Source organism: Suricata suricatta, chromosome 4 (genome assembly GCF_006229205.1).
Source record: "Suricata suricatta isolate VVHF042 chromosome 4, meerkat_22Aug2017_6uvM2_HiC, whole genome shotgun sequence".
NCBI classification, from domain to species: Eukaryota; Metazoa; Chordata; class Mammalia; order Carnivora; family Herpestidae; genus Suricata; species Suricata suricatta.
Genome location: NC_043703.1, coordinates 63511198 through 63538670, shown reverse-complemented (window position 1 = coordinate 63538670; position 27473 = coordinate 63511198). Strand labels below are relative to the sequence as shown.

The 27473-nt window shown below is 35.4% G+C and overlaps 1 protein-coding gene and 1 long non-coding RNA gene across 3 annotated transcripts in view; one reads left to right on the top strand and one right to left on the bottom strand.

Moving 5' to 3' along the window:
- Positions 1-24797, bottom strand: part of SUPT20H (SPT20 homolog, SAGA complex component) — a 38490-nt gene extending 13693 nt beyond the window's left edge. Inside the window, exons 1-19 of the mRNA XM_029938472.1 lie at positions 24637-24797; positions 22317-22413; positions 19289-19324; positions 18575-18633; positions 18256-18322; positions 15482-15608; positions 14433-14536; positions 11232-11348; positions 10748-10801; positions 7548-7687; positions 5671-5827; positions 5524-5580; positions 5053-5124; positions 4398-4555; positions 3208-3234; positions 2622-2654; positions 1917-2034; positions 1311-1413; positions 1009-1167 (exon numbers count right to left, since the gene is read on the bottom strand). Coding sequence (XP_029794332.1) covers positions 1009-1167; positions 1311-1413; positions 1917-2034; positions 2622-2654; positions 3208-3234; positions 4398-4555; positions 5053-5124; positions 5524-5580; positions 5671-5827; positions 7548-7687; positions 10748-10801; positions 11232-11348; positions 14433-14536; positions 15482-15608; positions 18256-18322; positions 18575-18633; positions 19289-19324; positions 22317-22413; positions 24637-24668 — 1717 coding nt within the window. The 5' untranslated portion in view covers positions 24669-24797. The remainder of the gene's footprint in view (positions 1-1008; positions 1168-1310; positions 1414-1916; positions 2035-2621; positions 2655-3207; positions 3235-4397; positions 4556-5052; positions 5125-5523; positions 5581-5670; positions 5828-7547; positions 7688-10747; positions 10802-11231; positions 11349-14432; positions 14537-15481; positions 15609-18255; positions 18323-18574; positions 18634-19288; positions 19325-22316; positions 22414-24636) is intronic.
- An 85-nt stretch (positions 24798-24882) lies between these two features.
- The window catches only part of LOC115290806, a 37388-nt gene continuing 34797 nt past the window's right edge, over positions 24883-27473 (top strand). For both annotated transcript variants that reach the window (XR_003908215.1, XR_003908214.1), the window contains exon 1: positions 24883-25002. This is a non-coding gene — a long non-coding RNA (uncharacterized LOC115290806). The remainder of the gene's footprint in view (positions 25003-27473) is intronic.

Genomic DNA, 27473 nt, shown 5'->3' with positions numbered 1-27473 from the left:
TGAGGTGTTTTCTTTTTTAGCTTTCATGTCCTGCAGAAAGAAAGGAAAGAAATGTGAATGTCCAGAAGCTGTCACTCAACCCTTACTTAAAGTAACAACTGTGTGCAGTAGATTAACATAATCCATACCCACAACATAAGAAGTGTGAATAAGACTTCCAGGAAATTTATAAATTTTTCTTTGTGCAAAACAAGAAGGCAGAAAAATTACACCTTTTGAGCTATCAAGATGAAGATGTTTATATCTAAGGCGAAGACCACCCTATCACTGTGCAGTGTACTAAAACTTTCAGCACACTTTAGTTATCTATAAAAAAATCTAAAAAACTGGAATGCTTTTTTGCAAATTGGTACCTAAATATCTCAGAAATCTCTAATATGAAGAAATTCTCCCAAATGAATGCTAATTCTTGCATAATTCTTGATGTTAAAAAAAAAGTATTCAGTAGTAAAAATTACATTTTAATATTTTCAGAATAACGCTTTATGATCATTACCACATTTTAGTAATTGATTACAATTTTTTAAGAGTGTAGGAGTGTTTCTGAAAAATCGGTTTTCAGTTTATTTTATCACCACCTTGGAACTAGTTGTTTTTCACATATACAAAGATAGGACTGCAGCAACAACTCTTATGGCATTTTTTTTCCGTATCAGCTACATAGTTAACATAAAATGTAACATGATCCTAGGGCACACTGGAATAAAAAATATTTTGGAATCTTATTGAACATTTAACTAACAGATTATTTTTTAAAAGGAAATGTGTAGGTTGCAAGTCTATAAGGTATACACACAGTGCATACACAGATACAGAAAAACAAATACAATTACAATAAACACATAATACATACAATCAACAAGAGATCTGCCTGAAGCTTCTCAAAACTTATACATTTTTGGGCACATAGTACATTCAGATTTCAGTATTTTACTGGTAAAAAAAAAAGTAACTGTTTTAAGAAACTCTAATGCAAAAAGCTCATGAAGTATTTAAGTTATAACTCACTTTGTGACGAACTGGCAGGTGACAAGGCAGCTGGAGAAAGCATGCTAACTTGATTGAGATCCACAGATGACTTCCGAGAAAGACTTGGTGGCTTGGAAGCAGGAGGAGGAGTTGGAGATTTAAGAAAGCTGCTGGCCTGCTGTGGTGTAAAATAGTTACCTGGAAGAATATGAAGGTTATTTCCCACACTTATACTTCAAAATTCTGTTAATTATGTCAAAATATGAGTAAAGTTTAAAAAACAGACTATGGCCATATGACATTCCTTACTCAAGACGACAGAAAACTAAAGAATGTGGTACCTGAGGAACTATTTCCTGAGCTTGAGGGGAGTTTGATGGGTGGAGGTCGGTGTTTTACTCCTTTCCCCAATACTGATGACTGAACTGACACAGTCTCAGGCTGCTGAGAAACAGGGACATTAAATATACTTGTTAAAATTAAGTTCAAATCAGAAACTCATAAATTAATACCACCATAGCTTCTATATGAGAACAGAGAATATAAAACTCTGCAAAGTACTCTTTAATGTTATAGATTGGGTAATACAGGTATTACAATAAAAGTAGTTTTGCATACAGATATCCATGAAATAAACTGAAGTATACATATAGGATAAAGAGTTCTGAGTAGGTGGGGAGAAAGAGTTTGAGGGAGAAGGGCAGAAAGGTATACTGAAGGCAAAGCTTCCATTCTTAAATCTTTTTCAGGAAAATACACAGGTGTTCATTATACTTTTCTCTCTACCTTTGTGTATATTTGAAAATTTCCATTATGTAAAGTTACATACTAAATAATACCTCCATCCCTCAAAAAATAGTCCCTAACATTTCTTATATTCCTTGAGAAATAATCAGGCACAAAAAAGTAGAAATGCAAAAAAGGTGCATAAAAGTTATCAAACACACTTCTGTTTCTTTCCCTGGAGAAAGCTGACTCAAGCTGGCTGAGCCACTGGAGCTGTGTGACATTTTGACTGGACATTTGGCTTCATTCTGGACCAATTCCTGGTACTGATTGACTACCCTGGAATATGAGGATTAAATGAGTAAGGATTAGCTAATTGTATTAAACATAAGTTTACAGGAAATAAATAATAACTGCTACTAAAAGAATTCCTATCAAAATTAATACAAATACTCAAATTAGACAATTTATCTTTTTATCAAAAGTACATGATTTTAATCTTTTCAATGACAAGTTAGTGCTCAAAACGTTTTGCTAATTAACAATTGAAACATAAACATACACATCTTCCTTTTAATGCAGAAATTGCACGGGTTATTTAACCAATAAGCAGCAAAAGCAATTACCCATTAACTTTTACTCACATTCTGATTGAAGCACTAATTTAGAAAGTGTCTTCCTTAGCTACCACAGATATGTCTATGTTTACTAATTTAAAAAAAAAACCTGTGTTTTAAACATTATTCTTTTAAACATATAAACAAGATCATTTTTTTCCTAAATCTATAAAAAAAATCCTAGTAATATCAAAGGTATAACTGAATTCAAAGTTGTGACCACTAGTGGAGTACTGCCTTATCCTATAAAAGTGAAGTTTTTCATATCCATCCAGATTAAAGATGAAGAGGCGAATTAAATATTTTTACCTCTCAGCATCAGTCTTTGATCCAATAACAAACCTGAAATGTTTAAGAAAGAGAAAAGTATGTGGTTAACAGTTGTCTTAAGGAGCCCTGGGATTATTTTTGAAGGCTTCCATATCTTAGCGATTGTAGTTTTATAAAGGGAGTCAAATCTACTGAGGTATTAAAAAAAAAAATTAAATATATTTAAACTTATGAAGCAATGACCAAGTTTTGCATGCATTATAAAATAATCCTGTGAATAATTTGGCTGATTTAAGGGAGATGTAGTTTTGCACAAAACTTATGTAACAGAACAAAATCTGGGGTGAAAGCTAGCAAATACTATACATCTTTGCAAGTGTCTGCCCTACAGTACAGTTCACTGGACTACTGTGTGTAAGGCCTTTGGCCTTCCTCTCACTTTAACCTTTGATTTCTGAAGTCATTATTAATGTCTACACAGCAGATCTTAGAAAAGATTTTAGACAAGGAAGGTAGTTTATTGCCAATTCAATAAAATGTCTTTACCAAATCTTTTTTTGAAAATTTGACATTTATATGATTTCTTAAAAGATTACAATAGTGAGTTTGTTTATTTTTTAATTACCAATTTGAATGGTCATCTGTGGAGGAGCTGAAATATAAAATGTAAAAAAAGAAAAAACTTGGTTAATGCAGCTCAAACTTTAACTTCATAGCTATTAATGCAAGTAATTTATGAATATGGAGGAATGAATGGAAATAATGATGCAGCATTTTTGCAGCAATTCTCTGACACAAAGGCAAAAAATGCAATTCTTATTATATCTAATCAGTAGGGTTTTGAACTGATTTTTTTTAATTGAAAAAAAGAATATTGTTTCCTTGTGTTTGAGAAAGTTCATAATTTGACAAATGTATGTCTTTAAGGGGAAGATTTTTTAAGATATAGGTAATCAAAATATCTGATCTTTCTACATACCATTCAGCAAAAGAAACTGCTAATGTGAAAAATTATCTAATGATTCCATGACTGAAACTATTTCTTACCATTGACTTTTACTTAGATACTGGTGAGGTTGTTCTTTAAAATTCATCATTCTGTTATAGTTTCAATTAGCATCTTGTGTTAAAAGTAAAGACTTTATAAACAATTTAACATAGGCCTGGCCCCTGCTTTTTTTTTAAGCTCCTCCTCTCTGTAGTTTCTTCTCTTCGAAACAGCATCACTTGGTTGAAAAACTAATAAACTAACAATAAAAAATAAAACTAAATACTATTATCTTGACTAAATATATGTAGTCTATAAATTTTGGAAAATTAAATGTGTATGTTATGTCTATACATGCAAATAAACATTTGATATATACATCAAATAAATATAAATATATATAGATTTCTAGAGCCAATAACTACATTAAGTACAGAGTCTTTGTCCTTACACAGTACTGTAATACCAAGTATCTTAAATCCCTTCATCATTTATAGTGAACTTGCTTTTTACTTAAACAAACTACTTCTTTGAAACACTTCATGCTCATAGGCTGAAGTCATACTCAGTAAAGGGATATCAATGGCATATCCTTCAAAGCAAATATGAAATATTTATACCATAGGTTTTTAAAAATATATTATTTTAAGTAAGTCTTGGACAACATGGTAACTGTAATTTAGGTTTACTTATGTCCACTCACAAATCTAACTGGAGTACTAACAAATGAATCCTCAAAGGGAAATTTTTATTAACAGTTTATCAGTAGTTGCTAAATAAGTTCTGATGCCTAATTCTGTCAAGAACATGTATTTAACAGAACTCACTGGGATGGAGACATCTGGCTGTCATTTTCTTCATCTTCTTTACATGGCTGTATTTTACCATAGTAAAGTGGATCACCAAGTGACTGCAAAATGGTTAGCTTTGTTTTCTGATACTGATTACCAGCTTCACATTCAAATACATAATCATCTTTTACATCCTGAAAAAGACAGAACACCCCAGATAAGCACCTTCTTCAGTAAATACAAATCAAAATTAACAAAATAAATGACACACGAACTTGTACCTGGCAATGAGAGGGCACACAGCATTTTGGCTATAGACCAGGACTCATTTTTACATAGCACTTTAAGAATGAGAGCTCTAGAGGAATAGTTAAGTAAGCCCAAGTGAAATATGGTAGAATTTCATATACTGGACATATGAATGCAAATACAAAATATTAAAGGAATAAAACTTCAATATGCATCCAAAAGTTAAAATGCAGTTATACAATAAAATTTCCCTTTAAAATGGAAACCATACTTTATGGAAAACAAAACTAAACACCTGTCTTTTTCCTTTAATTCACTAAACCTCCAACACATCCTTAAAAAAAAAAAAATCCTAAAGTAAAGGCACTTCATGTTTAATAAATTCAGATCCCAGATTAGAAACTGCTTTATTAGAAAGGAGACTGCTGCAATGATTACTTACATGGGCTGGCCAGACTGTTGGTTGTGAGTCATCAGATTTGATGGACTTTTCCACTTTAGCATATTTCTCCACCTAAGCAATCAAATCAGTAACAGCAAATGTAATGGATTCAGTATCGTAACCAAAGAGAAAAATCTAAGTAACTCAACAATATAGTTTCAAACACAAAAATTCTTCAATTGCTAATATCACCAACTACTTATGCTTTATTTCCCCCACGGTTCAAAATTCTTTGGTGATATTCCTAAACACATGCCTTTTACAGCAATATACAGAATGTATTAAGGGGCTACATTCTTACACAAGTTAATGTGAAAGAATATTCTAAAATATTCTAAAAATGAGCAACTGATTAAAAAATTCATTATTTTATTTTTAAAACAAGTAAGAGTCTTTGTTTTCCCAAATTATCAGCTGTTATTAAACTTAGGAACTAGTATGAAAATAAATGCAATTAATGAATGAACTTACATCCACTTCAGAAGGTATGGCCAAATTACAGGGACTCCGTTTCCACATATCTACACACTGAAAAATAAAAACAGTATTAAAATGCTGAAAAATTCAAAACAAGCAAGGCTTTTGAAAGAATAAGCTTTATTTAAAAAACACACTTACATTTCCTGCTTTAGAAATCTTGAGGTCATAATGTTGACCTGCTTTCCTTTCCTTTCTTTTTTGTAAGAAATCAAGTAATTTTAGCTGAGGCGGAGGTGGACAATGAGACAGATCCTGCTGCCGATTCAGCGAAGACCTGGAATACCTCTTGAAACACCTGAAATATGAAGAGAATTGAAAATAAAAGAAACTCCAAATAAATCTGGGTTTAAATAAGCATTATAATGTAATAATGTAATTAAAATCACCACTATCACTTATCAAGCAGAGTCCCAGGCACTGATAAAATAAAAATGAACAAGACAAACAAAATTTCTGCTGCCATGGAGCTAATAGTCCAGAGGAAGAAAAAGACATTCACAACTAAACTGACAATTTCACAGAGCACTGCTCGGGGAGGGGGAAAGACGGGAATGCGGTGAGTCAGTGATAGAGAGGGCAGCAGGAGATAAAAGAAAGAAGGACCAGACACTTAAATGGCAAGAAGGAACCGGTTACAGTAAGATCAGGGAATGAGTATTTGAAGGAGAGAGAATTTAAAAAATGACAAAGAATTAAAAACTTACTTTAAAAACAGAAATAGGTAGGACTAGAGCATGAGGGTTCACAGAATAGATGAGGTCAGAGAGTGCGGCAGGGGACTTGGAGATCAATGGGAATGTGTTTAACATGAAGTACAAGGGATGATTTTATGGAAATTAAGCGAGTGGTGGCATAATCTGCTTTGAAGTTTTTAATAGATTATTCTACTTTGTGGCAAATGGACCAAAAGGAAGCAAAGGTGGTAGCTGGAAGACCAAATAGGAATTTACTACAGAGGTCAAGATAAAGTACTGCTTTGGAGGCGTGGCACGGAGAAGTGAAGATACAAGGAGACTTTATAGAACTGCTGACAGATCTTATCTTATATGGACTTATTTCACTATTCCTGAAACAGTCTGTACTTCTTCCTTAGCGTATATTGTTTACATAGTAAACTAAGGAATTTAGAAAATGGGTATGTTTTTGAACTCCTTCAAACTTGAAGATGACTCAAAATGGGCAACTCAAACAATTGTTAATACCAAATGATGAACCAATTATAACTGTGGTGCAAATTAATATACATTCTTTTATTAAGTAGAAAAGATAGCTAAAACATGTAAAGACAAATTACCATGTTATAAAAAGGCATTTAGTTACAAACTGACTTGTCAAACTGGGATTTTATCAGATACAAAAATAAATCATGAATTGTTTCTTTAAAAGCAGTATTAACAAAACAAACCGATTACTGGTAATTAGTAAGTAATAAAGAAATTCTGTTTTTGTGTCTTCTCAGCCTGTTTTTGGTAAAGACTCTAAACTTATAAGAAGCTTGTTCTTTCACAAAATGCAGAGAATGCATCACTCCAATATAAAGCAGACAGAAGTAAAAAAAAATAAACTAGTTAACTATTTTTAAAAAGTCACAGTACTTATATGTAGAATAAAAATGCCATAAACAAACAAAAAAATACCATAAACAGCATAATTTATTTTTTAAATGTTTAATGTTTATTTATTTTTGAAGGAGAGAGAGAGAGGGACAAGAGTGTGAGTGGGGGAGGAACAGAGAGAGAGAGACACAGAGAGAGAGAGAGAGAGAGAGAGAGAGAGAGAGAGAGACAGACAGACAGACAGACAGACACAGAGACAGAATCTGAAGCAGGCTACAGGCTCTGAGCTGTCACCACAGAGCCCAACGCAGGGCTCAATTTCACCAGCCATGAGATCATGACCTGAGCTGAAGTTGGACGCTTAACTGACTGAGCCACCAGGAGCTTCCATAAATAGCAAAATTTGAAGCTAACTGTCTAGGAGCATCTTTTGGTTTACCCATCTACAAAGGCAATTACCGTTTCATTGGGCGCGTGTTCATCTTCTGCTTGTTATAGAGCAATCTATTTGCAGTACAGGTTACTGCTATCGAAGGATCAAGACACAGTGGTTCAGCTGTAGCGAGGATCAGCTGGCTCTCAAGCAAAAGTTTATCTTCCTGAAATATATACCATATATCAATCCCAAATTGAAGTTTTTCAAATCATACATATTTCTTAATCTAGAAATATTCCTTGAAACTCTATGTACTACCATAAAGCACAGTATTTCAAGTTCCAACTTTGTAGACTTCAGAAACTTGACAGCATAATGAAATTGCTAATGGAAATTTAGTAATTTGTAGTATACAAAATGGTCAGATTGTAAGAGTGCCTATTCATTAATTCAACAAATATTTACTGAGCACCTACAATGTGTTACCCTCTGTTCTACGAGTTGAGGATCAAGTAGTGAACCAATAAAATCACCTGCTCCCACAAAGCTTATAAAATCACTATGGATTATGGAACTTTTAATAACCATCCTATTCAATACTCAGTTTAACTTCATTACAATAAAAATGATTACACTAACACTGTGTAAACTCTATATTCCCAATTCCGAAACGTACAGATCTACAGGTTTTACTTACTTTACAAAAATTTTTTAATTTTTTTTGCTTAATCACTGAAATATTAACAGCAACAACTAAATATTTTACAGTCAAATGAATCAATATTACTGCTGAGTTACAATTTTTGCAAAGAAAGAAATACTGCTTCTTTCAACAGTTCAACTCCTTGTTATGGATCCTTTCAAACATATGCAAAAGGGGAATTGTACTGACACCCATGTACTAACACTCAATTTCATTTAACAACTGCCCCTGAATTTCTTGTTTTTGTGTTGCTGGAGTAATATAAAATACATCTTTGATGTTGTATTATTTCATCTCAAAATACTTCAGCATGCATTGCAAACTGGTAAGGACCTCTAACATCCAGTCTGGATTTAAATTTCCCATTTTCTCAAGAGTGTATTAAGTTGGTTTCTTGGAATTTGAACTCAAACTCTACAATTTGTATTTGGTTTTTATCTTTCAAACATGTTTTTTTATGCTGTAATAATCACTTCTCTCATCTTTTTCCTTTTCATATGGATTTGACCCAATTACTTCCTGACTGTTTCCACATTGTGTCATTTAACAGTTTCTTTTGTTTTCTAAATTCCCTATAAATTGTTAGACATAGAAGCTTAATTTAATTCTGGTTCTATTTTTTTAGACAAGAATCTTTTATTGGTATTATTATATACTTTTTCTGGCATCACACCAGGAGGAACACAATGACTGACTGGCTCATTTTTACACCAAGGGGATCAGTCAGAAATCTGCATTATAAAATTTCCCATGAACCTATACCTAACAGTTTTTACACCTAAGAGTTACACCTGTCTAGATTCAAGACTTCCAAATTAGTATTTTAAAAGGTCCATTGTTTATTTCTTTTGTATTTATTAGCAGGAAATATTTTTTTTTCCTTTCTCTATAGAGGCTATATATGTGCTAAGTAGTTGGGCGTGTCAACCTTTCAAACCCGGAAAGATTACCCAACAAGCAGGAATGCTATGGAGCCTATGCCAACATCTAACAGTTATCAAAAGTATCTATAATATGTGAAATCACAAGTAGGTATTTCTGCTATTTGGAATCCTTAATTACAAAAGCATTTATATGCATCTCATGCAAAGATATTAAATTTCTCACCAATATCAGATATGATAATTCTAAATTGTCTTCTATACTTCTTGATTCTTACTGGAACCCACTTAAATAGATCATTATTGAAGCCTATTTGAATGTATTATATTTGCAAAATTAACTCTAAATTCATGTTTATAAGAAAGAAAATTAAGAAAATAAGCTTTTGTGCAGAGAGGCAGGTGGTATTTTTCCAAGCCAGGAACTACGGATCTGCCTATAAGAGATCTCCTCTACTAACATTTACTCTGTACCAGGATAATTCTGTCTGTCCTCTCTCGTTTCTACTGAGATGTAACTGACATAGAACATATTATATTCAGGAACACAAGTGATTTCATATTCCTGTACACTGCAAAATGCTCACCACTAGTTAACATGTCTAGTTATCATGTATCACTATACACAGCTACAAAAATTATTTTTTCTTGTGGTGAAAAATTTCAAGATCTAATGTTCCTAAAGAACTTTCTCAGTTATTATTTGGCTACCTAACATACAGTTCCTACAAGAAAGGCAGAATGAAAACTCCTTGTATTCATCAATCTTCAGAATCAGACACTGATACCCTAGGAACATCTGATGGTAGCCAATGACTTCATTTTTGGCTTTGAATATTCTTTCAACAGCTGTTAACCTTGCAGATGAAAATTATAGCCCAAACTAAAACATAACACTTGATAGTTACTGATAACTCAAAACCGTATTTTGCAGATAGTTTTCATTACTGATATTTTCTTTGGTTTAGTTAACTATTCCTCTCTAAAGCAGCAAAGAAATAAGTGAACACTATTGTGAGTGGGCACCTCATATATACTGAGTGACCAGTGGAGAGTTACTGGCTACTTTCAAAAGTAACAGAGTTCCTCTAGTGCTGTAAATGGTATGAATGGTAAAGACAGGGTAGGCCTACCTTAGAATCCTAGATTACAGAAAATCTGTATCTACTTGTATCTATGGTATAAAAAAATATTTTTCTATTTGAGAGGGCATAAAAAATGAAATTTCACACATTGGGCAGATCAGGTCAGCTTGACTTTATTTTACCATGGTCCTATAGCAAATGGGATTAAATTGCTTAGTTCCTTAAAGGATTACTGCATTGGATGATGAGTCCTTTGGGTTTTGTTTTTTTTTAAGTTTATTTTTATTCATTTTTTTCTGAGAGACAGATAGAGAGCAAGCAGGGGATGGGAAGAGACAGAAACTCAAACAGGCTCCATGTAGCCAGCACAGAGCCAGATATGGGGTTTGAACCCATGAAGTGTGAGTTCTTAACTTCAGCCAAAGTCAAGAGTTGAACGCTTAACCAACTGAGGCACCCAGGCACACAGAGAGACCCCTGATTTCTAAAGTTCACAAAAGAGTCCCAAAATTTACTCATGAATAAAATTACAAACAAAATATCTTTTGGTTAACTTAATTTTAAGTATTACTCACCCTGTTATTTTTCCTGTTTGGAATTAAAAAACAACTAACCTGGGTCCATTTATGGTTATCACTTGTTATTGAATGCACATCACAGATTAAAGTCTAGAAGAAATAAAAGTTTAAAAAAACACATTAATGTACAGATATACAAACATATGAAATAAAACAAAAAAATCCCAGAAAATATATTTTTTCTTTTTAAAAATTTCATTAAAAATTTTTTTTAATGTTTATTTTTGAGAGAGTGAAAGTGAAGAAGGGGCAGAGAGGGGGACAGAGGATCAGAAACGGGCCCTGGGCTAGCAGTGAGACCAATGTGGGGCTTGAACTCATGAACTGCAGGGATTGTGACCTGAGCCAACATTGTATGCTCAAATGATTGAGCCCCTCATGTGCCCCTTAAAGATTTTTAAGTAATCTCTATACCCAACATGGGGGTTCAAATTTGCAACCCTAAGATCAAGGCAAGACTCACACACTCCAGACTGAGCCAGCCAGGAGCCCCTAGAATACATAATTAAATATTCCTTACCTGCATTGTTGGACGTAAGAGAATATGCCTACTTTGGTAACCAGGAGATTTCATATTACTGGACTGCCTGTAGTCACGTATTTCTGCTATGACACATCCGCAATGAAAAATATTAACCTGTTTTGAGTGAAAATACTTAAGTAAATTTCATCTTTCAAAAGCCTACAGAAGTGTGCTTATATTGAGTAGTTCAGGTTCTTTACATGTTTATGCAATACTTCTGACCACTTACATACTCTTCACTTGATCTTAGCCAAAAAGGCCAAACGATGGCCACTCACATACTCTTAAGTGGACTTCCTTGATGGATTTACCATTACATAAACTTTTTCAAGGAATTATTTTATGTCATCACTATGACCCAAGAAGCAGTTTAAAATTGTTTAATGGCTTCTAGTCATACATTGGGTTTTGACATTTATATACTATTAATGTTACATACCACTGGAAATGCCATCCTTGATGCTCACTGGCCAACCATTATATTTTGCTAACTTTGTCATTGTTATGAAGTTTGTCTTTGTTATAAACTGTCAATTAACCCTGCCAGTTTCAGCTTCTGGATAAAACTTCTAATTGCTCTGCTAAGAATCTATCCAGAAATATGACTGTTTTTATTAATAAAAGGAAGGTAAAGACTTTTATCATTCAAGTCTTGCTAATTACAACCTACCATAGTCATTTATATAAAGTACTATGTTTTTTCATGCTTTCAGAACTTTTACTAGAGACTGTGACTTTCTTTGCTATGAGTTATTATTATGTCCATGACAACGTGAACTATATGCTAGGCACTAAAGCAGATATACTGGTGGTGGGACAACATTTGTTCTGTGTGGGAAGACAGGCAATAAACATGTACAGAAATAACAAGATAATCTTAGTGATAAATGCTAAAAAGAAAATAGAATAGAGAGCAGCTAACTTAAATTGTGTGTTCAGATAAAAACCTCTCTGAGGGAGTAACTTTTTAGCTGAGGCCTGAGTCACAACAAAGGGCTGGACGCCTGGCACAGAGCACTCCAGACAGAAGTAACAGGAGATGAAAGGCCTTAAGGTAGGAATATGCCTAGTGTGTTTTAGTACGTAAAAAATAATGGATGGCTGGAGTATAAAGTCTAGGATGAGAATCAGGAGATGAAGACAAGAAAACAGGTGTTTTGTAAATTGAGAGGACACTGAAGAATTTTAAAGCCCGGGAACTTTTTTTTCCCTATTGTTTGTTTCATAACCTTATCTAGGGTTCAGCAAGGTAACTACAGCAGGTCATGACCATATATATTTTGAAGATACAGCTGACATTTGCTTTTGGACTGAATGTAAAAGGTCACAGCAGGATCTGAGATTAGAAGGACTAGAACTGGTTTGGGAGGCAAAATAAAAAGTTCTGTTTTTGTTATGTTAAGTTTGAGGAACCTACTAAATTTCCTAGGAAACAGAAATTTGGAGCTTCAAGTAATAGTCATGGAGATATTAGCAAGGAATTAAATGTCACTTTTATTTAATTAAACATTTTTTTTTCATGTTTGTTTATTTTTGAGAAAGAGACATAGAGTGAGCTGGGGAGGGACAGAGAGAGAGGGACACACAGGATCTGAGCTGTCAGCACAAACCCCAACAGAAAGCTCAAACTCAGGAACCAAAAAACCATGATCCGAGCCAAAGTCAGTCAAATTCCCAACTAACTGAGCCACCCACACGCCCCTAGATGTCATCTAGAGATAGTGTGTTACTAAAGAATACAGGGCCTAAGTTTGAACCCTGAAACCTGTACATATTTATGAGTGGAAGAGAGACGATAGTAAAGATTAAAAAAATAGAAGAGGAAAACCAGAATGTCTCAGAAGCCAAAAGAAGGGTGTTTCAAGGAGGAAAGTTCATTTGCACTGAGTTTTGTTAAAAGACCAATTAAGAGAACAGAAAAGTGACCAACTGATTCTGTGCCATGGAGATCATTGGTGATCTTAACAAAACTCCCTCTGTAGAATGATGGGTGATGTTATAATGCTAAAAGGGGTGGGTAGAGAAAATAATGGGATGTGAGAAAAAAAAGACAAGATGATTATAGACAGCTTTGTGAGTAGCTTTATTGTTGAGAAAAGCAGAATTATACAACAGTAGCTGAAGAATGACATGGGGAGAACGGAGGATTATTTTTTTAAGTTGAGATATAGTAAAAACATACTTTATCTAGTAAAAAGAGATAAATAGATGATAGAAGGAGAGGTTATAGTTGCAAGTCCTTGAGGAGGATCCAGAATACAAGTAGAGGGCATTTCTTAAGAACAGCTTACTTTTCTTCCATTTTAACAGAAAGGTAGGCAGAAAAGTGTGGACAGAGCTCTAGTTGACTAGGGCTAGAAGAAAATGGGAAGTTCCCATCAGATGGCTTTTCCCCCCTAAGTAAACAGTATCACTGGAGTGAAGCCAGAGTCAGGAGTTTCTCACATAATCTTTGTTGTAGGTACAGGGAAATCTCTAACAAAATTGCTAATTATTAAAGCAACCTTAGAAGAAACAACTAATTCTACACATTTCAGTACACCTAATGGGGACGTATCTCACAAGAAAATGGTTACCCCCTAATTATGTATAATGTCTCACTTCTTGTTCTGAAAACCATTGAGAATTTAATATCATTTAAGTATAAATACCATTTATAACAAATACCATGGTTGACAAATCTAATGGCATAAAATAATTTTTTTAATGTTTATTTAAAAAAATTTTATTTTGCATTTATTGATTTTTGAGAGACAAAGTGAGAAAGAGTACAAGCGGGGGAGGGGCAGAGAGAGAGAAGACGACACAGAACCTGAAGACAGACTCTAGGTTCTAAGCAAACGTCCGGCACAGAGCCCGACGCGGGGCTCGAACCCACGAACTGTGAGGTATGATCTGAGCTGAAGTCAGACACCCAACTGACTGAGCCACCCAGGTGCCCCTAATGTTTATTCTTAAGAGACAGAGACAGATTGTGAGCTAGGGATGGGGGGACAGAGAGAGGGAGACACAGGACAGAGAGAGAGGGAGACACAGGATCTGAAGTAGGCTCCAGGCTTTGAGCTGTCAGCAGCACAGAGCCTGACATGGGGCTCGAAGTCACAAGCTGTGAGATCATGACCTGAGCCAAAGTCAGATGCTTAATCAATTGAGCCACCCAGGTGCCCCATTGACATTTTAAAGAGAAAAATTTTATACCTGAGATTTTTCTAGGAGATCAACCAAAATTGGAGGTAATTCTTCTGCATCCAAGTATTCAAGCAATTCTCCTTCTTCATAAGGCAGTCGTATGGTCTCAGAATCTTAATTTTAAAACATAAAGTTTCTGAAAATGATCAGGCTCACTGCAAATCTTAGTCATGTAATTTAAATGAGTTTTCATAAAAATATAAAGAAAATAAATCCAAAAGGTTCTTCTAAAGTTCTTTATTTAAGCCTTACAAATAAATCACTTTACATACTGCTGTAAGATCTGGTAAACTGTATACACTTTTAGGCCAGAAAGGAGAAAACTGCCAACATATACTGAAAAGAATCTGGCAAAACAACATAATGCAAATCATAGCCAGGAGTGCAATAATGAGAATATGATAAAATTCCAATATTAGTAACTGAAAATTCCTTGAAAACTTAATCTAATCTGAAAATAAGAGCGATAATTTGGTACCTCATCTGAAAAATGCTCATTACAGAACAAAATTTTCTGGCTGTTACATTTTATAATAAATGATCAACAAAAGAAATAATTCCTAAATAGGTGATTTCCTTGTAGAACCCACATAATCATCCCATCACATTTCTAGATGTGAAATCTAATAGTGTTTATATTTTAAAACTCTATTTTAAAGTTTATACTAAAAAATGTTAATATGAAAATTATTCAAAAGGCAGTGAATCTGCTTAATTTCAAAGGTTTCAGACTTAAGAGTACAGTCAAATTACAGTATAACACCTTATGTTATCTTAAAGCATAGATAGAAATAGAAAATTGTGACAATTATTTAAAGGTTAGGTCTTTTACAATTTAACTTCAATGACCTATCTCAATTAGAATTCTTTACAAATGCGTATTCATGAAAGCTAATCATCTTGTAGATAATTTCTAACAAAACACATAAAAGAGGAAAATTTGGGCTCAATCTTCTTTCAAGTCTTCAATGACCTGAAGGTCAGACCTACTTCTAGAAGACAGCACACCCTGCCTTGTAGCGGGGTTTCTGCGGCTGTAGCTCTCTGAAGGTTCTTACCTGATCCATTTTTTCCCCTGAGCATCAGAGAATATCCCTCATTTCCAGGGTAGAGGTTTACCACTAAACAGGATAATGTCTCTTGCATAACAAGCTTCTCTAACAAATTCACATTTCTTCTTAATTTCTGCTTTAAAAAGAGGCAGAGCTCATGAAAATAATCTAGCATAACTTCAACAAAAATGCTTTAATTGAACAAAATTAGATATGAATTATCTTTTGGTGCTCCTTCCACATTATGATCCTGAATATATGAAGGAAATGCACAAACACTTCAACTACCAAATACACAACATTTATGTAAACTTAATTTTGATTACTAAATTTTATTTAAGTTAGTTCATACCACAAAGAGAAAAGTTACCTATATGTGAAATATGGATCTTTGAGTACATAAGCAGAATATAACAAAAATATTTAAGTAAAACATAAAACCATTAAATGCAAATATATAAAACACGGATGCCATATAATTAGTTTCTATTAAATTTAAATCCACATATAAATAAAGAATTTGGGATATTATCTTCAGCTGTACTACTATAGGTATCCACTTCTTAAACATTTTCTGGCATAAATTAGATCTAAACAAGTCAACAGTTCTAATCAGTTATAATGTTAGCTCAAAGATACCTAGCTGGTAAAAGGAAATAAGGAAATGGGAGCCTGGGTGGCTCAGTCAGTTATGCATCTGACTTCGGTTCAAGTCATGATCTCACAGTTCTTGAATTCAAGCCCCATATCAGGGTCTCTGCTGTGAGTGCAGGACCTTGCTTTAAATCCTCTATCCCTTTGCCCCTCTCTCCCATTTTCTCTCCCAAAAATAAACATTAAAATTAAAAAAAAAAAAAAAAAAAGAATAAGGAATTTAAGCAATTTCTGACAAATTCAATTTAACAGCTCCTTAAGGGAAAAAAACCACTAGTAAAGAGAGACTAAAATTTTAAAGTATTTTCAAGTGTAAAGAAAATGTCATAATTTGACACATGACAGAATAGTCAGAAAAACTTTGACAGTATCTCTTCAAGAAAATAAAAGTTGGTTTCCACTTAGGTCTTGGGTGAATATACAAATCAGAAGTCAGAAAATTTCTTTTTTAAAAGAAATATCTTTCTTAAAGATAGTATATTAGGCTTGTGGGCTATATGGTCTGTATTGCAAATACTCAACACTCTGCTATTGTACCTCAAAATCAGCCACAGACAAGATATAAATGAATGCATGTGGTTGGATTCCAACACAAACCTTGTTTACAAAAACATGCAGTGGGCTAGATTCAGCTGGTAGAAAATGGTTACCAAACCCAATTTAGAATCTTTCTCTCTCTTACCTTAATTCTGTCTCTGAGGTGATGAACAGGTTTGTTATTATATTGTGATGATGGTTTCATGGGTGTACATACATGTCAAAATTTACAAAATACATACTTTAAGCATGTGTCTTTTATTGTATGTCAATTATACCTCAACGAAACTTATGAGAAACAGACACTAAAATATATTTAATATTTAACATTTTCTCCTATTAAAGATTTTAAAGGCAGGATATTACTGGAAATCCACTAATTTTTTTTTGTCTAAAAGGCAAAACAGCATTTAGAAATACTTATTTTTTAAAAATTTTTTATATTTTTATTTATTTTTGAGAGACGGAAAGAGACAGTGTGAGCAGGGTAGGATCAGAGAGAGAGAGAGAGAGAGCGCGTGAGGGAGACACAGAATCTGAAGACTGGCTCCAGGCTCTGAGCTGTCAGCAGAGAGCCCAGCGCAGGGCTCAAACCCATAAACCGTGAGATCATGACCAGAGCCGAAGCTGGATGCTTAATCGACTGAGCCCCCCAGGCACTCCTGTTTATTTATTTTTGAGAGACAGAGACAGACCGTGAGGGGAGGGGCAGAGAGAGAGGGAGACACAGAATCCAAAGGAGGCTCCAGGCTCTGCGCGGACAGCTCCACACGGGTTCAGACCCATGAACTGTGAGATCATGACCTGAGCCGAAGTTGGATGCTTAACCAACTCACCCACCCCAGTGCCTCAAAAATGGTACTTTTTAAATTTAGTTTTTGAGAGACAGAGACAGAGCATGAGCGGGGAGGGCCAGAGAGAGAGGGAGTCACAGTATTTGAAGCAGGCTCCAGGCTCCAAGTTGTCAGCACAGAGCCTAATGCTGGGTTGGAACTCATGAAAAAATGGTACTCATTTTTAAAGAAGCCTATAGAGCTTTACACTAAGAGTCCAAAAGATCTCAAGAAATCAATTTGTTACATTTCTACTGCCCATACTTTTATTCTAATTAAAAACGAGTTGTTAATCTGATCTGGAGTATTTGTGACCAAATTCATCTTTTATCACACCTGAATGTCCTACATGTCTTGTAATAGCTTTAACTCCCCAGTACAAATCACCATGAGGAAACAGATTTACTTTCTTCCTCCAGTATTCCGTCTACAAAACACTTATCAGGAGAAAAAGAAGCAAAAGATAATCTATATAGGGGCTTTGCTTCTGTGAACTTCTCAGTGATTTTCTGTTACTCAATAAACACTGGTCGCCTCTCCTACCTAAGCAGGTGATCTGTACCTGATGCCAGATTAGCCAAGGCTATGGGTGAGCTGCAAAACTGGCTAGAGTCTGGCTAGGAAAGATGTTAGTTTTCTTAAAAAAAAAACAACAAAAAAACTATAAATTATTACCTGCTTCAAATGTAAATCTTTTAAATGTTCCTGTTCCTCTACATTTCAAAAGCAGTAAAAACATAAAAAATTTATACTTACCTTAACCTCAGGCTCTTTTTCACATTCTTCAATATACAAGTCATAAAGTTTTTGAAATACAGATTTTCTAAAATTTAATGAAACAAAATAATGTGAATATTCTAATCATAAAATGAATGTTATTTTGAATTTTTCCATAACTTTTCCCCCCAATTTCCCCCAAAATGAGTGAAGTAAGCTGGATATAGTAGCTAATATCAACTGAGAAATTTCAAATACATGTAAAGTACCTATTACATTTCTAGCACAATGCCTAGTAGGGAATGCAATAAGTGGTATTTTTAAAAATCTAAGTTATCAATCAATAAAATATTCATACCTTCCGCTAGACAGGTATTTCCTTTTTGGAGGTCTCTGCCGGGCACTTTCAATAACATACTAAAAAAGAAAAGTTCCTGAAAACAGCTTGTCTTTTGGTTAGTACATGAACAGCTCCATTAAGTATACTTAAAATACGTCTTAAAAGACTAAACAGACTAGTCACTTCAGTCTCTGATTCATATTAAATTATATCTTGTAGGAAAAATTACTTAACTTCTAAATATATGTTACAAACAAGTGAAATTTAAACTGTACTAAAATTTAGCACATTATTTCATTGCTATGATATAAAGAAAATCATAGTTTCAGAACTGAGGTTTCACAGGTCAAAACTATTCTCAGTATGTTTTATGATTCTTTAGAATATGCACAGTATATCCAAGTGCAAGAACTCTATATATTTTGAACTATGTTCCCCATTAACTGAACAATTAGAAAACTTATCAAAACAGGAAAACATAATTTTGGAAATCCTATGTCTTTGTTTAATAATTTTTATTCCAAAACATTATCTGAGAATTCTATGTAACAGATGATCTAAACATCATCACAAAGTATTTTTACATGTATGTAGCAAAATTATATGCATATTTGTCCTAACATGTTAAAGTACTCCTTTAACATCCACATATAAAAATCTCTTAAAAATTAATTTGGTTAATTAAGACAAACTACGACAACACATTTCATATGTAATTTAGTCATGCCTCACCTCAGCACGATCCAAAGCTAGTTCTAAAGCTTGTTGCTGTAAAGAGTAAATAGTGTATTTGGTATTATTCTCACAAAAAGTTTAATATATGTATAACATTTCTAGTTAAGTGTTTAAATAGGTTTTATTTCCTAATATACATCTAACATATTTTCCTTTAGTTTTGTACCCTCTATCCATGCCACTGTATGTTAGATGTATATTACAAAGAGAAAACATGGCAATCTTGGGCACCTGATTATGACAACAAAGTATATCAGAAATGCTAAAATGGTTTTCTCTGGCTACAGAGCTAAGAGTAGGATAGAGAAACTACTACCATTTTATAAACTCCAATTTCTTCAACATTCTGAGAAATTCAGGAAAATATATGGCCATCAAGTATTCAATTAATCAGCTAGGAATCCTGAAAATAGGGGGTGCTGTTATATTGGCATCTAACACCAACATAGAAATTTCTAGCATCTTAATGCAGAGAATCTATAATAGAAGGTTTCTAGGTCAGTGTCTACTAGAAATGCATTAAATGATGGCTATCATTATTATATTTCAATGACTAAGATACCATCAATTATAAGCATTTATTTGTAACCTAGGTAATTTTTTTTTTTTTGAGAGTGAGTGAGCTGGTGGAGAAACACAGGGAGAGGGAGAGAGAATCTTAATCATACTTCATACACAGTGCCAGGGCTTGATCTCACAACTGTTGAGATGATGACCTGAGCTGAAATCAAGAGTCACATGCTTAACCGACTGAGCCACCCAGCCATCCCCTGTTAGGTAATATTAAGAAAAAACAATTATAATTTTAAGATGCCATTAATTATAGACTTATCATTAACTCAATATTAAAATGAGATAATAGTTTTAACAAAATAATAGAATTAATGAAATAATAGTTTTATTACTGCACATAGGTTTTGAGATTTTAACAGTAGATTCCCACCTTCATCCATTTCTTAGGGACCCTTATTTGAAGCCAAGAGACCATAAACTGTCTTCCTCATTTGTAAAGCTTTCTTTTATAAGAACATCTAAGAATAAAAAGTACTAGGTTTTAAATAAGCAAATTTAACATCAATATAACATCTCTTTCTAGTTTTGTGGTTTGGTTACCACACAGGGTTACATTATTTTTCATTTACAATGACAGCCATCTTTAATTTTTAATTCCATCAGGAGGCATAGAGCTTTCATTTTTAATATACAAGGACCTAAAATTTTGTTTTATTTATCCAGTAATTCAACCTACCAAATTCCATGTGGTAAAAACTACTAGCACCCACCAAAATACCAAAAAAGAAATGGAAAAAAGAAATATTGCCAGCCTTTGGAAATTGTGGAAAGGTTTAAGTGACCCTGCCACCCTAGTCCTAAGGATGGAGAATTCATGGGATTACAAAAATAGCTAGTCTTTTTTTTTTTTGGCTGCAATATAAAATGAAAAATATATTACTAAGCATCTAAAATGTAAAGTGAAAAAAGTCTGAAATATGCCATCATTTCAAAAGGTTCAATTAAAATAAATTAATACCAATTTATGAAAAAAAATCATATGAGCAGCAGATTCCTAATGAAATTGGTTCCCAGGATTCAAGATGAGATTCTTGAATATATACCACTTTTCAAATAAGTACTCTGAATAAATATATAAGGTTCTTTTAATTATTTTGTTCATAAAACCAAGTAAATTTATAGAAAAAGTTATAATAAACAATCAAATATACACGTGAGGACAACTGGCTATTGTTCGTCTTCTCAAGTAAATATCTTCTGAAATCAAAACTCAAAAAGCTCTAGGGAGATAAAACCGCCAATGTAAACATAAACCATCATTTATTCACTAATTCCTTTCAGCATTTAAGAGGGAAGTGATAGCTAATATGAATGCAAAATAGAAGTCAAGGTCAGCACCTCATTGTAATAGCTCTATTTTTTTTTAGTTTTTTAATGTTTATTTTTGAGAGAGAGAGACAGAGTGGAAGCAGGGAGGGGGGAGAGAGAATGGGAGACAGAATCTGAAGCAGGCTCCAAGCTGTCAGCAGAGCCCAACTAGGGTCACAAACAACGGGGTCATGACCTGAGCCAAAGTCGGACACTCAACCGACTGAGCTACTCCAGCACCTCAGCAGCTCTACTTTTCTGTAACAGGGCAGTGGTGGATAGGCAAGGTCAGAAGAGAAGAGAAGTGTTTTCAAAGGCTTATTTTTTCATTGTCAAATGCTACTGATTCTTTAAAAAATAATTTTTTAGATCTTTGTTTTTCTTAATGGCAAAAGGTAAACACTCAATCCCAAGTATGTTTAATGACTGTAAGTCGGTGAACAGAAGTGTGCCATTAGAAGGCTAACACGGATGCTGCTTATAATGTTATTTGTGGCAAACAGATTACATTTGTTTTTAAGTTATAAAAATAAGTAAATAAATCTAAATTAAGAGGAACTTTAAAATAGAAGAAACCTGTTCCCTCCAAAGCCATTTGTATTTATACCCATCCTCCTTGCCAGTGACCTGATTATGGCAGAAAGAATATTAAAAAAAAAAAAAAAACCTTGTCTTTATTTTTGAAGGAGAGAGAGAGAGCGAGCGAGCGAGCGAGTGCACGCAGTGGAAGGCAGAGAGAGAGACACACACAGAATCTAAAGCAGATTTTGGGTTCTGAGCTGTCAGCATAGAGCCCGATGCGGGGCTTGAACTCACGAGCAGAGCTATGAGATCATGACCTGAGCTGAAGTCGGACACCTAACCGATTGAGCCACCCAAGGGCCCCAGAAGTAAATATTTTTTAATGCTTCACAAAGAGAAGGACAGATAGTTTATCTGTGTAAGTTGGACATAATTCTAACACTGAACTGAGAGATGAGCCCCGTTTTCTAAAAAAAGACTTTGCAGGTGATTGCTAAGTAATTTACCAATTAGGGTAACTTGGGCGTACGTTAAGTATTTCTATACCTGTAACACAGTATTTTTATGGAGATGAAGAGAACTTTCTAAAATACAACCGTGAACATAATGAGCTATAACTTACCATTGTGGTATAAAATAGGGGTCCGAAATGAAGAGAAAACTTATGTGTGTTGATGAAGAGGAGTAAAAACCATGTCTTTAATATCAATCTTATAGTACTAAAAAAGCAAAAACAAAAACCCCCATATTAGCATAAAGCTATTAAGAACAATGAGATTATTTCATTATTAACAAGGAAAACTATTTTGGAAACATAAATTTTTGAGCACATTTAAAAATAATCAGCAAAAATAAAAATTACATACCACAATCTTTTCGACTGTTGAAAGGTACAGTTTTAATTAATTAGGTAGGGTAAAAAAAAAGTTTGCTAATTAAAATTACTTGCTTTCTTCAAAATACTTAACATCCAGGAGAGAAAAGAATGTTTATTAATCTCTCCATCACCACTATTGCTGCTGTCATTGTTCTATAATTATTCTAATAACCTATCCACTGACCTTGGTCACTGTACAGTTTACTTTACAAATCATATGTTTCTTCATACCTGCTGATAAAAGTCCTCTAAAGGACTTAATGTCCCAAGCTACATTTTCCAGATGTCAGATGAAGCATCCCTCCAGCCTTCCTTCCTCAAGCAAAGATACACTACTGAACAATTTCATTCCTCTAACACACGGATTCTCATGCTGGCTGCACAACAGAATAACCTGGGGAGCTTTATACCCATCTCCTACCTTCCGATTAACTGCTCTGGAGTAGGGACCAGAGACCAGGGATCAGCTTTTGCTTTATTTTATTTTATTTATATATGGGAGGAAAGACAAAGGAAGGGAGGGAGGGCGAGAGGGGGAATATTTTAAGCTGGCTCCACGCTCAGTGCAAAGCCTGAGGCAGGGCTCGATCCCAAGACCTCCGGATCATGACCCGAGCAGAAATCAAGAGGCAGACACTCAAATGACTAAGACACACAGGCACCCCAATATTTACTGGGACCAGAATTTTTGAAACTCCCCACATAATTCGAAGTCTAATTTTGTATCTAACTCCCTCTAATTTTTCTGCCTACACACCACTAAGCTGAAAAGCACATCTTCAAGTGACAGAAAACAGTATTTTCCATGTAAGATGGTTTTGGTTTGTTTTTGGTGAACCCAAAGCTTAGGTTTAGTCTGGGTTCAAGAAACAAACAAACAAAAACAAGTGACAGGCATCATAACAGTTCCAGGAGTAATAACTTAAGAAGTAATGCAATGATTTTCAAATCAGATTTTCTTCCACGAAACTGGGGGAGGGGAGATTGGAAGAAAAAGACTTAGCAAATTTTAAGTACTACAGACAAAAACCATTAACTACGTCTAAAACTTAAAAAACCGAGCATTATGATTGCATACAAGATTTACCAGAACCCTGTGAGAAAATCATTGAAATCATCTCCATTTTACAGAATAAGGCACTCAAAACGAATTCCCAAGTTCACACAACAGAGAAATTCAGTTCAAACTCAATTTTTACTTAGATTTTTTACTAAAGCTAAATAGCTTAATAGAGCACCCGTATCTAGGTTTTTAAAAGCAAACCTCTACTTAAAAAAAGACCCAATTCTGCTCAGTCTAATATATATCTTTTCCCTTCATTTTGATCTACCTTTACTTTACGGTTCTCTTCATGTACACGGAGTACACTGTACTCAATCTAACTCCGAAAATTCTGTTAATCACTTTCTATTTTCCTACCCGGGACTTTAATATACTGTATTTAGAAAAACGCAGTCCCTCCTCAAGCGAAGGTTACAAGAGATGGCTTCCAGAAGCAGTTAGCTATTAAGTTAATTTCTGAACTCCCGGGAACCACTGAAAGAACCAGTAATTAATCCAATTGTAAAACTCGCAATCAGTTCCATCGCCTTTCCTGGTCGATCTGACTTTTCAAATGTTCGAATTGTTTTCCTTCCTTTTCTTTTCAACAACGTAGGCTTTACCAGCATATCGCCACAACAGCCCGGCGAACAGCCTTTATTCAATATGGACACCAAGAAACCCTCCCCCGACTCCTCAGAAGCGCCACGCGAAATTCTTGGGAATTTCCGTAAATACCCATACCTGGACTCCAAAAGTGAAAACTACAACGAAAAGCTTTGCTTGTTAGCACTTCGAGAGGCAACCGAAATGACTACCTGAAGGGTGAGAGGCCGAGGGGGTGTGCCGCTCAGCACAGCGCACCCCGCCTGTGGAAACACCGTCCTCCTCTTGCGGGATCCGGGCTCTGGAAAGCAGCGAAAAGCCACTCGGGAAACCGCTCGCTCCCCTCTGACCCCATCCAAGATCTCGCGCGCCTAACCGCCCGCAGCGGAAACGCCTCTCCCACCCGTCACCGCCCACCTGTTCGGGGAAACCGGTGCGCCGGCTGTCATGACAGCGCCGCTGGCCTTGCGGGAATGCGACACGCGGGAACGGGCCCCGCGCTGGAGGCTGCAGGCTCGCTCCGCACGTACCTCGCGGGCGCGCCGCAGCCGGGCTGAAGGCCGGTTCCGGCGTTCGCACTTCCGACTAGCGCGCTAGGCGGGGCGAGCCTCTAGAGCGCGGGCGGAAGAGGTGGAGCTACGACTGCCCGGCGTCAGCCGAGAGGTTCGCTGCGAGCCTGTCACCTGCGTGGGTGCCCACACTGCTCGAGGGCCTGAGGTCCGGAAGGGGGCGGGGCCCACATTCTCTTTCGCTGGCCCATCTTCCAGTACTGTAAAATGCGAGGTAGGATGTGGCTACTTGGTGGGTAGGGTGCCCTTTTGAATTTCTAGGATGAAGAAACTTGGTAGGAGCTTTTATTGCCGAACCCATGCAAACGGAAACATCACCATTCCTACAGTTACTAGTCCAAGCCATTCAGCCCTCGATAGTGTACTGTAAAATGCCAATGAATTCAATGTTTAAAAAATTCCAAAACCAGAACTAACCTCACTGGATCGTTCTGACAATTCAGAAAGGGAATAACCAAGCATACATTGCAATGTCTGATTGTAGTTCTATACCTTTAAACAACTTTGGTTGTTGGGTTATAAAGTTTATTATTATTGACGTGAAGTTCACAGAATATAAAATGAAACATTTTAAGGGTACAATTTAGTAGCATTTGTTACATTCGCGATGTGCAACCAAGAACTCTAATTGCAATACAGTTACATCACCCCCATTAAGGACTTGCTCTCCATTTTTTCTCTCTCATACACTTTAGCAAACACCAATTACTTGGTGTGTTTATCTAATCTGGATATTTCACGTAAGTGGAGCATGTGACCTATGTGTCTGTCTTTCACTTAGCATAATGTTTTCCAGGTCCACCCACCTTGTAGCAAGTATCAGTACTTCATTCCTTTTTATGGCTTATATTCTGTTCCATTGTGTGTGAATGCCACAATTTTATGCATTCATCATTTGCTTACTATTTGAGTTATTTACAACTTTGAGCTATTGTGTGTAGTGCTGCTCTGAATGTTTGTGTGGAAGCATTTGAGTCCTGATTTCAATGAGGGTTGGAGTGGGTGGGGCAGTATATACTGTTAAGGAAAACCAGGGCCTGACATAGTTCAAGTATTAAAAAGAGATTTTATTCAGGAACTATTGCAAAAGAGGAAAGAGACCTCAGTATAGAACTGAGATCAATTCCAAATACACCATGAACAAGTGGAGATTTATAGCCAAGGAGCAGAGTTGGAGGGCAGTGGGTAGAATTCCCCCTCCTCTCTTTTTTTTATTTTTATTTTTTTGATGGAAAATTTCTTAATGAGAAATATCAGGGATGGGAGGAATTCTGGCTAAACTGATTTGATAGGATTCTGACTGAAGGCAGATCAGAGTGATCAGATACCGAGGCTGGAGATTAAGAGTTGGATCAGAAATTGAAGGTGATCAGATATCTAGGTGGGAGTTCTTTATAAACTGACTTAGAATTTTTGCTACGACTGGTTGATATATGTCCCACAAGTCTGACTAAAGTCATGGAGAGAGTCTGCCAAACACCTAGGGGTGGAATTCCACCATTGGTGGAATATGGTAATTCTATCCTTAAATATTTGAGGAGTTGATAAACCATTTTTCCACAGTGGCAGAGACATTTTACATACTAACAGCAATGTGTGATCGTTCCAATTCTCATCATCATTATTTCTCTTCCTCCTCCTCTTCCTTCTTTTTTTAATTATAGCCAACCTAGTAGGTATGAAGTAGTATCTCATTATGGTTTTGATTTGCATTTCCCTAAGGCTAGTGATGGTGCACATCTTTTCATGCCTTGTTGGACATTTATATATCTTTGTAGAACTGTCTATTCAAGTCCATTGCCTATCTTTTTTTTCCTTTTCAATATAATTTATTATCAAATTGGCTAACATACAGTGTATACAGTGTGCTCTTGATTTTGGGGGTAGATTCCTGTGATTCATTGCTTACATACAAGACCCAGTGCTCATCCTAAAAAGTGCCCTCCTCAATGTCCATCACCCATTTTCCCCTCTTCTCTCCCCTCCCCCCCAGCGCCCCCACCCAGGCTGGCAATCCTTAGTTTGTTCTCCATACTTATTACTGGGAGCCATTTCTAAAATAAGGCAGGTTTGCAAGGCCTCCCACCATCAGTTGGCAACTGGTGTCTGCACCCTCTCAACCCCCACTCAATTTCTGCTTGAGCACCGACCCCCAAGGCACCTGACTGATGTCAGGAGTGACTTGCCTTCTTATGCTAAAAATATGTGAATTGTACCTTGTGAAAAAACTTGTTATAGGAGTTTCTTCTTTTGTGATTATAGGAGCAAATGTTACATTTCCTGAGAAAACTTGTTTTTCATCCCTTCCAGAAAACAGGCTATTGACCCTTGCTCACAAAAGAGCTAACTCTTGCCTTTGCTATGCTAAAAACTTGGCCTTATATTTGTATGCTAAAGATCCCTTCCTTCTCCATATGATAAACATCTAGTCACCTACTTCAGTCTCTGTTGGTAAAGATTCTACCAATCTATGTTCTGGGAAATTTTTACATACCAAAGAATTTGTCATTAGGAATCATTGTCTAAGGCAATTGCCACTTCTGTTTTGTGCCCCGTACATTTTTTCAATAAATAAAGCTGACTCTTGGGTCAGTGCAGAGATGCCTGCCTGCTGATCAGAAAGAACCTCGTGGCTCCCGCATTCTCTTCCCCCTTCTCTGATTCCCATCTCATTAGTGTCGACAC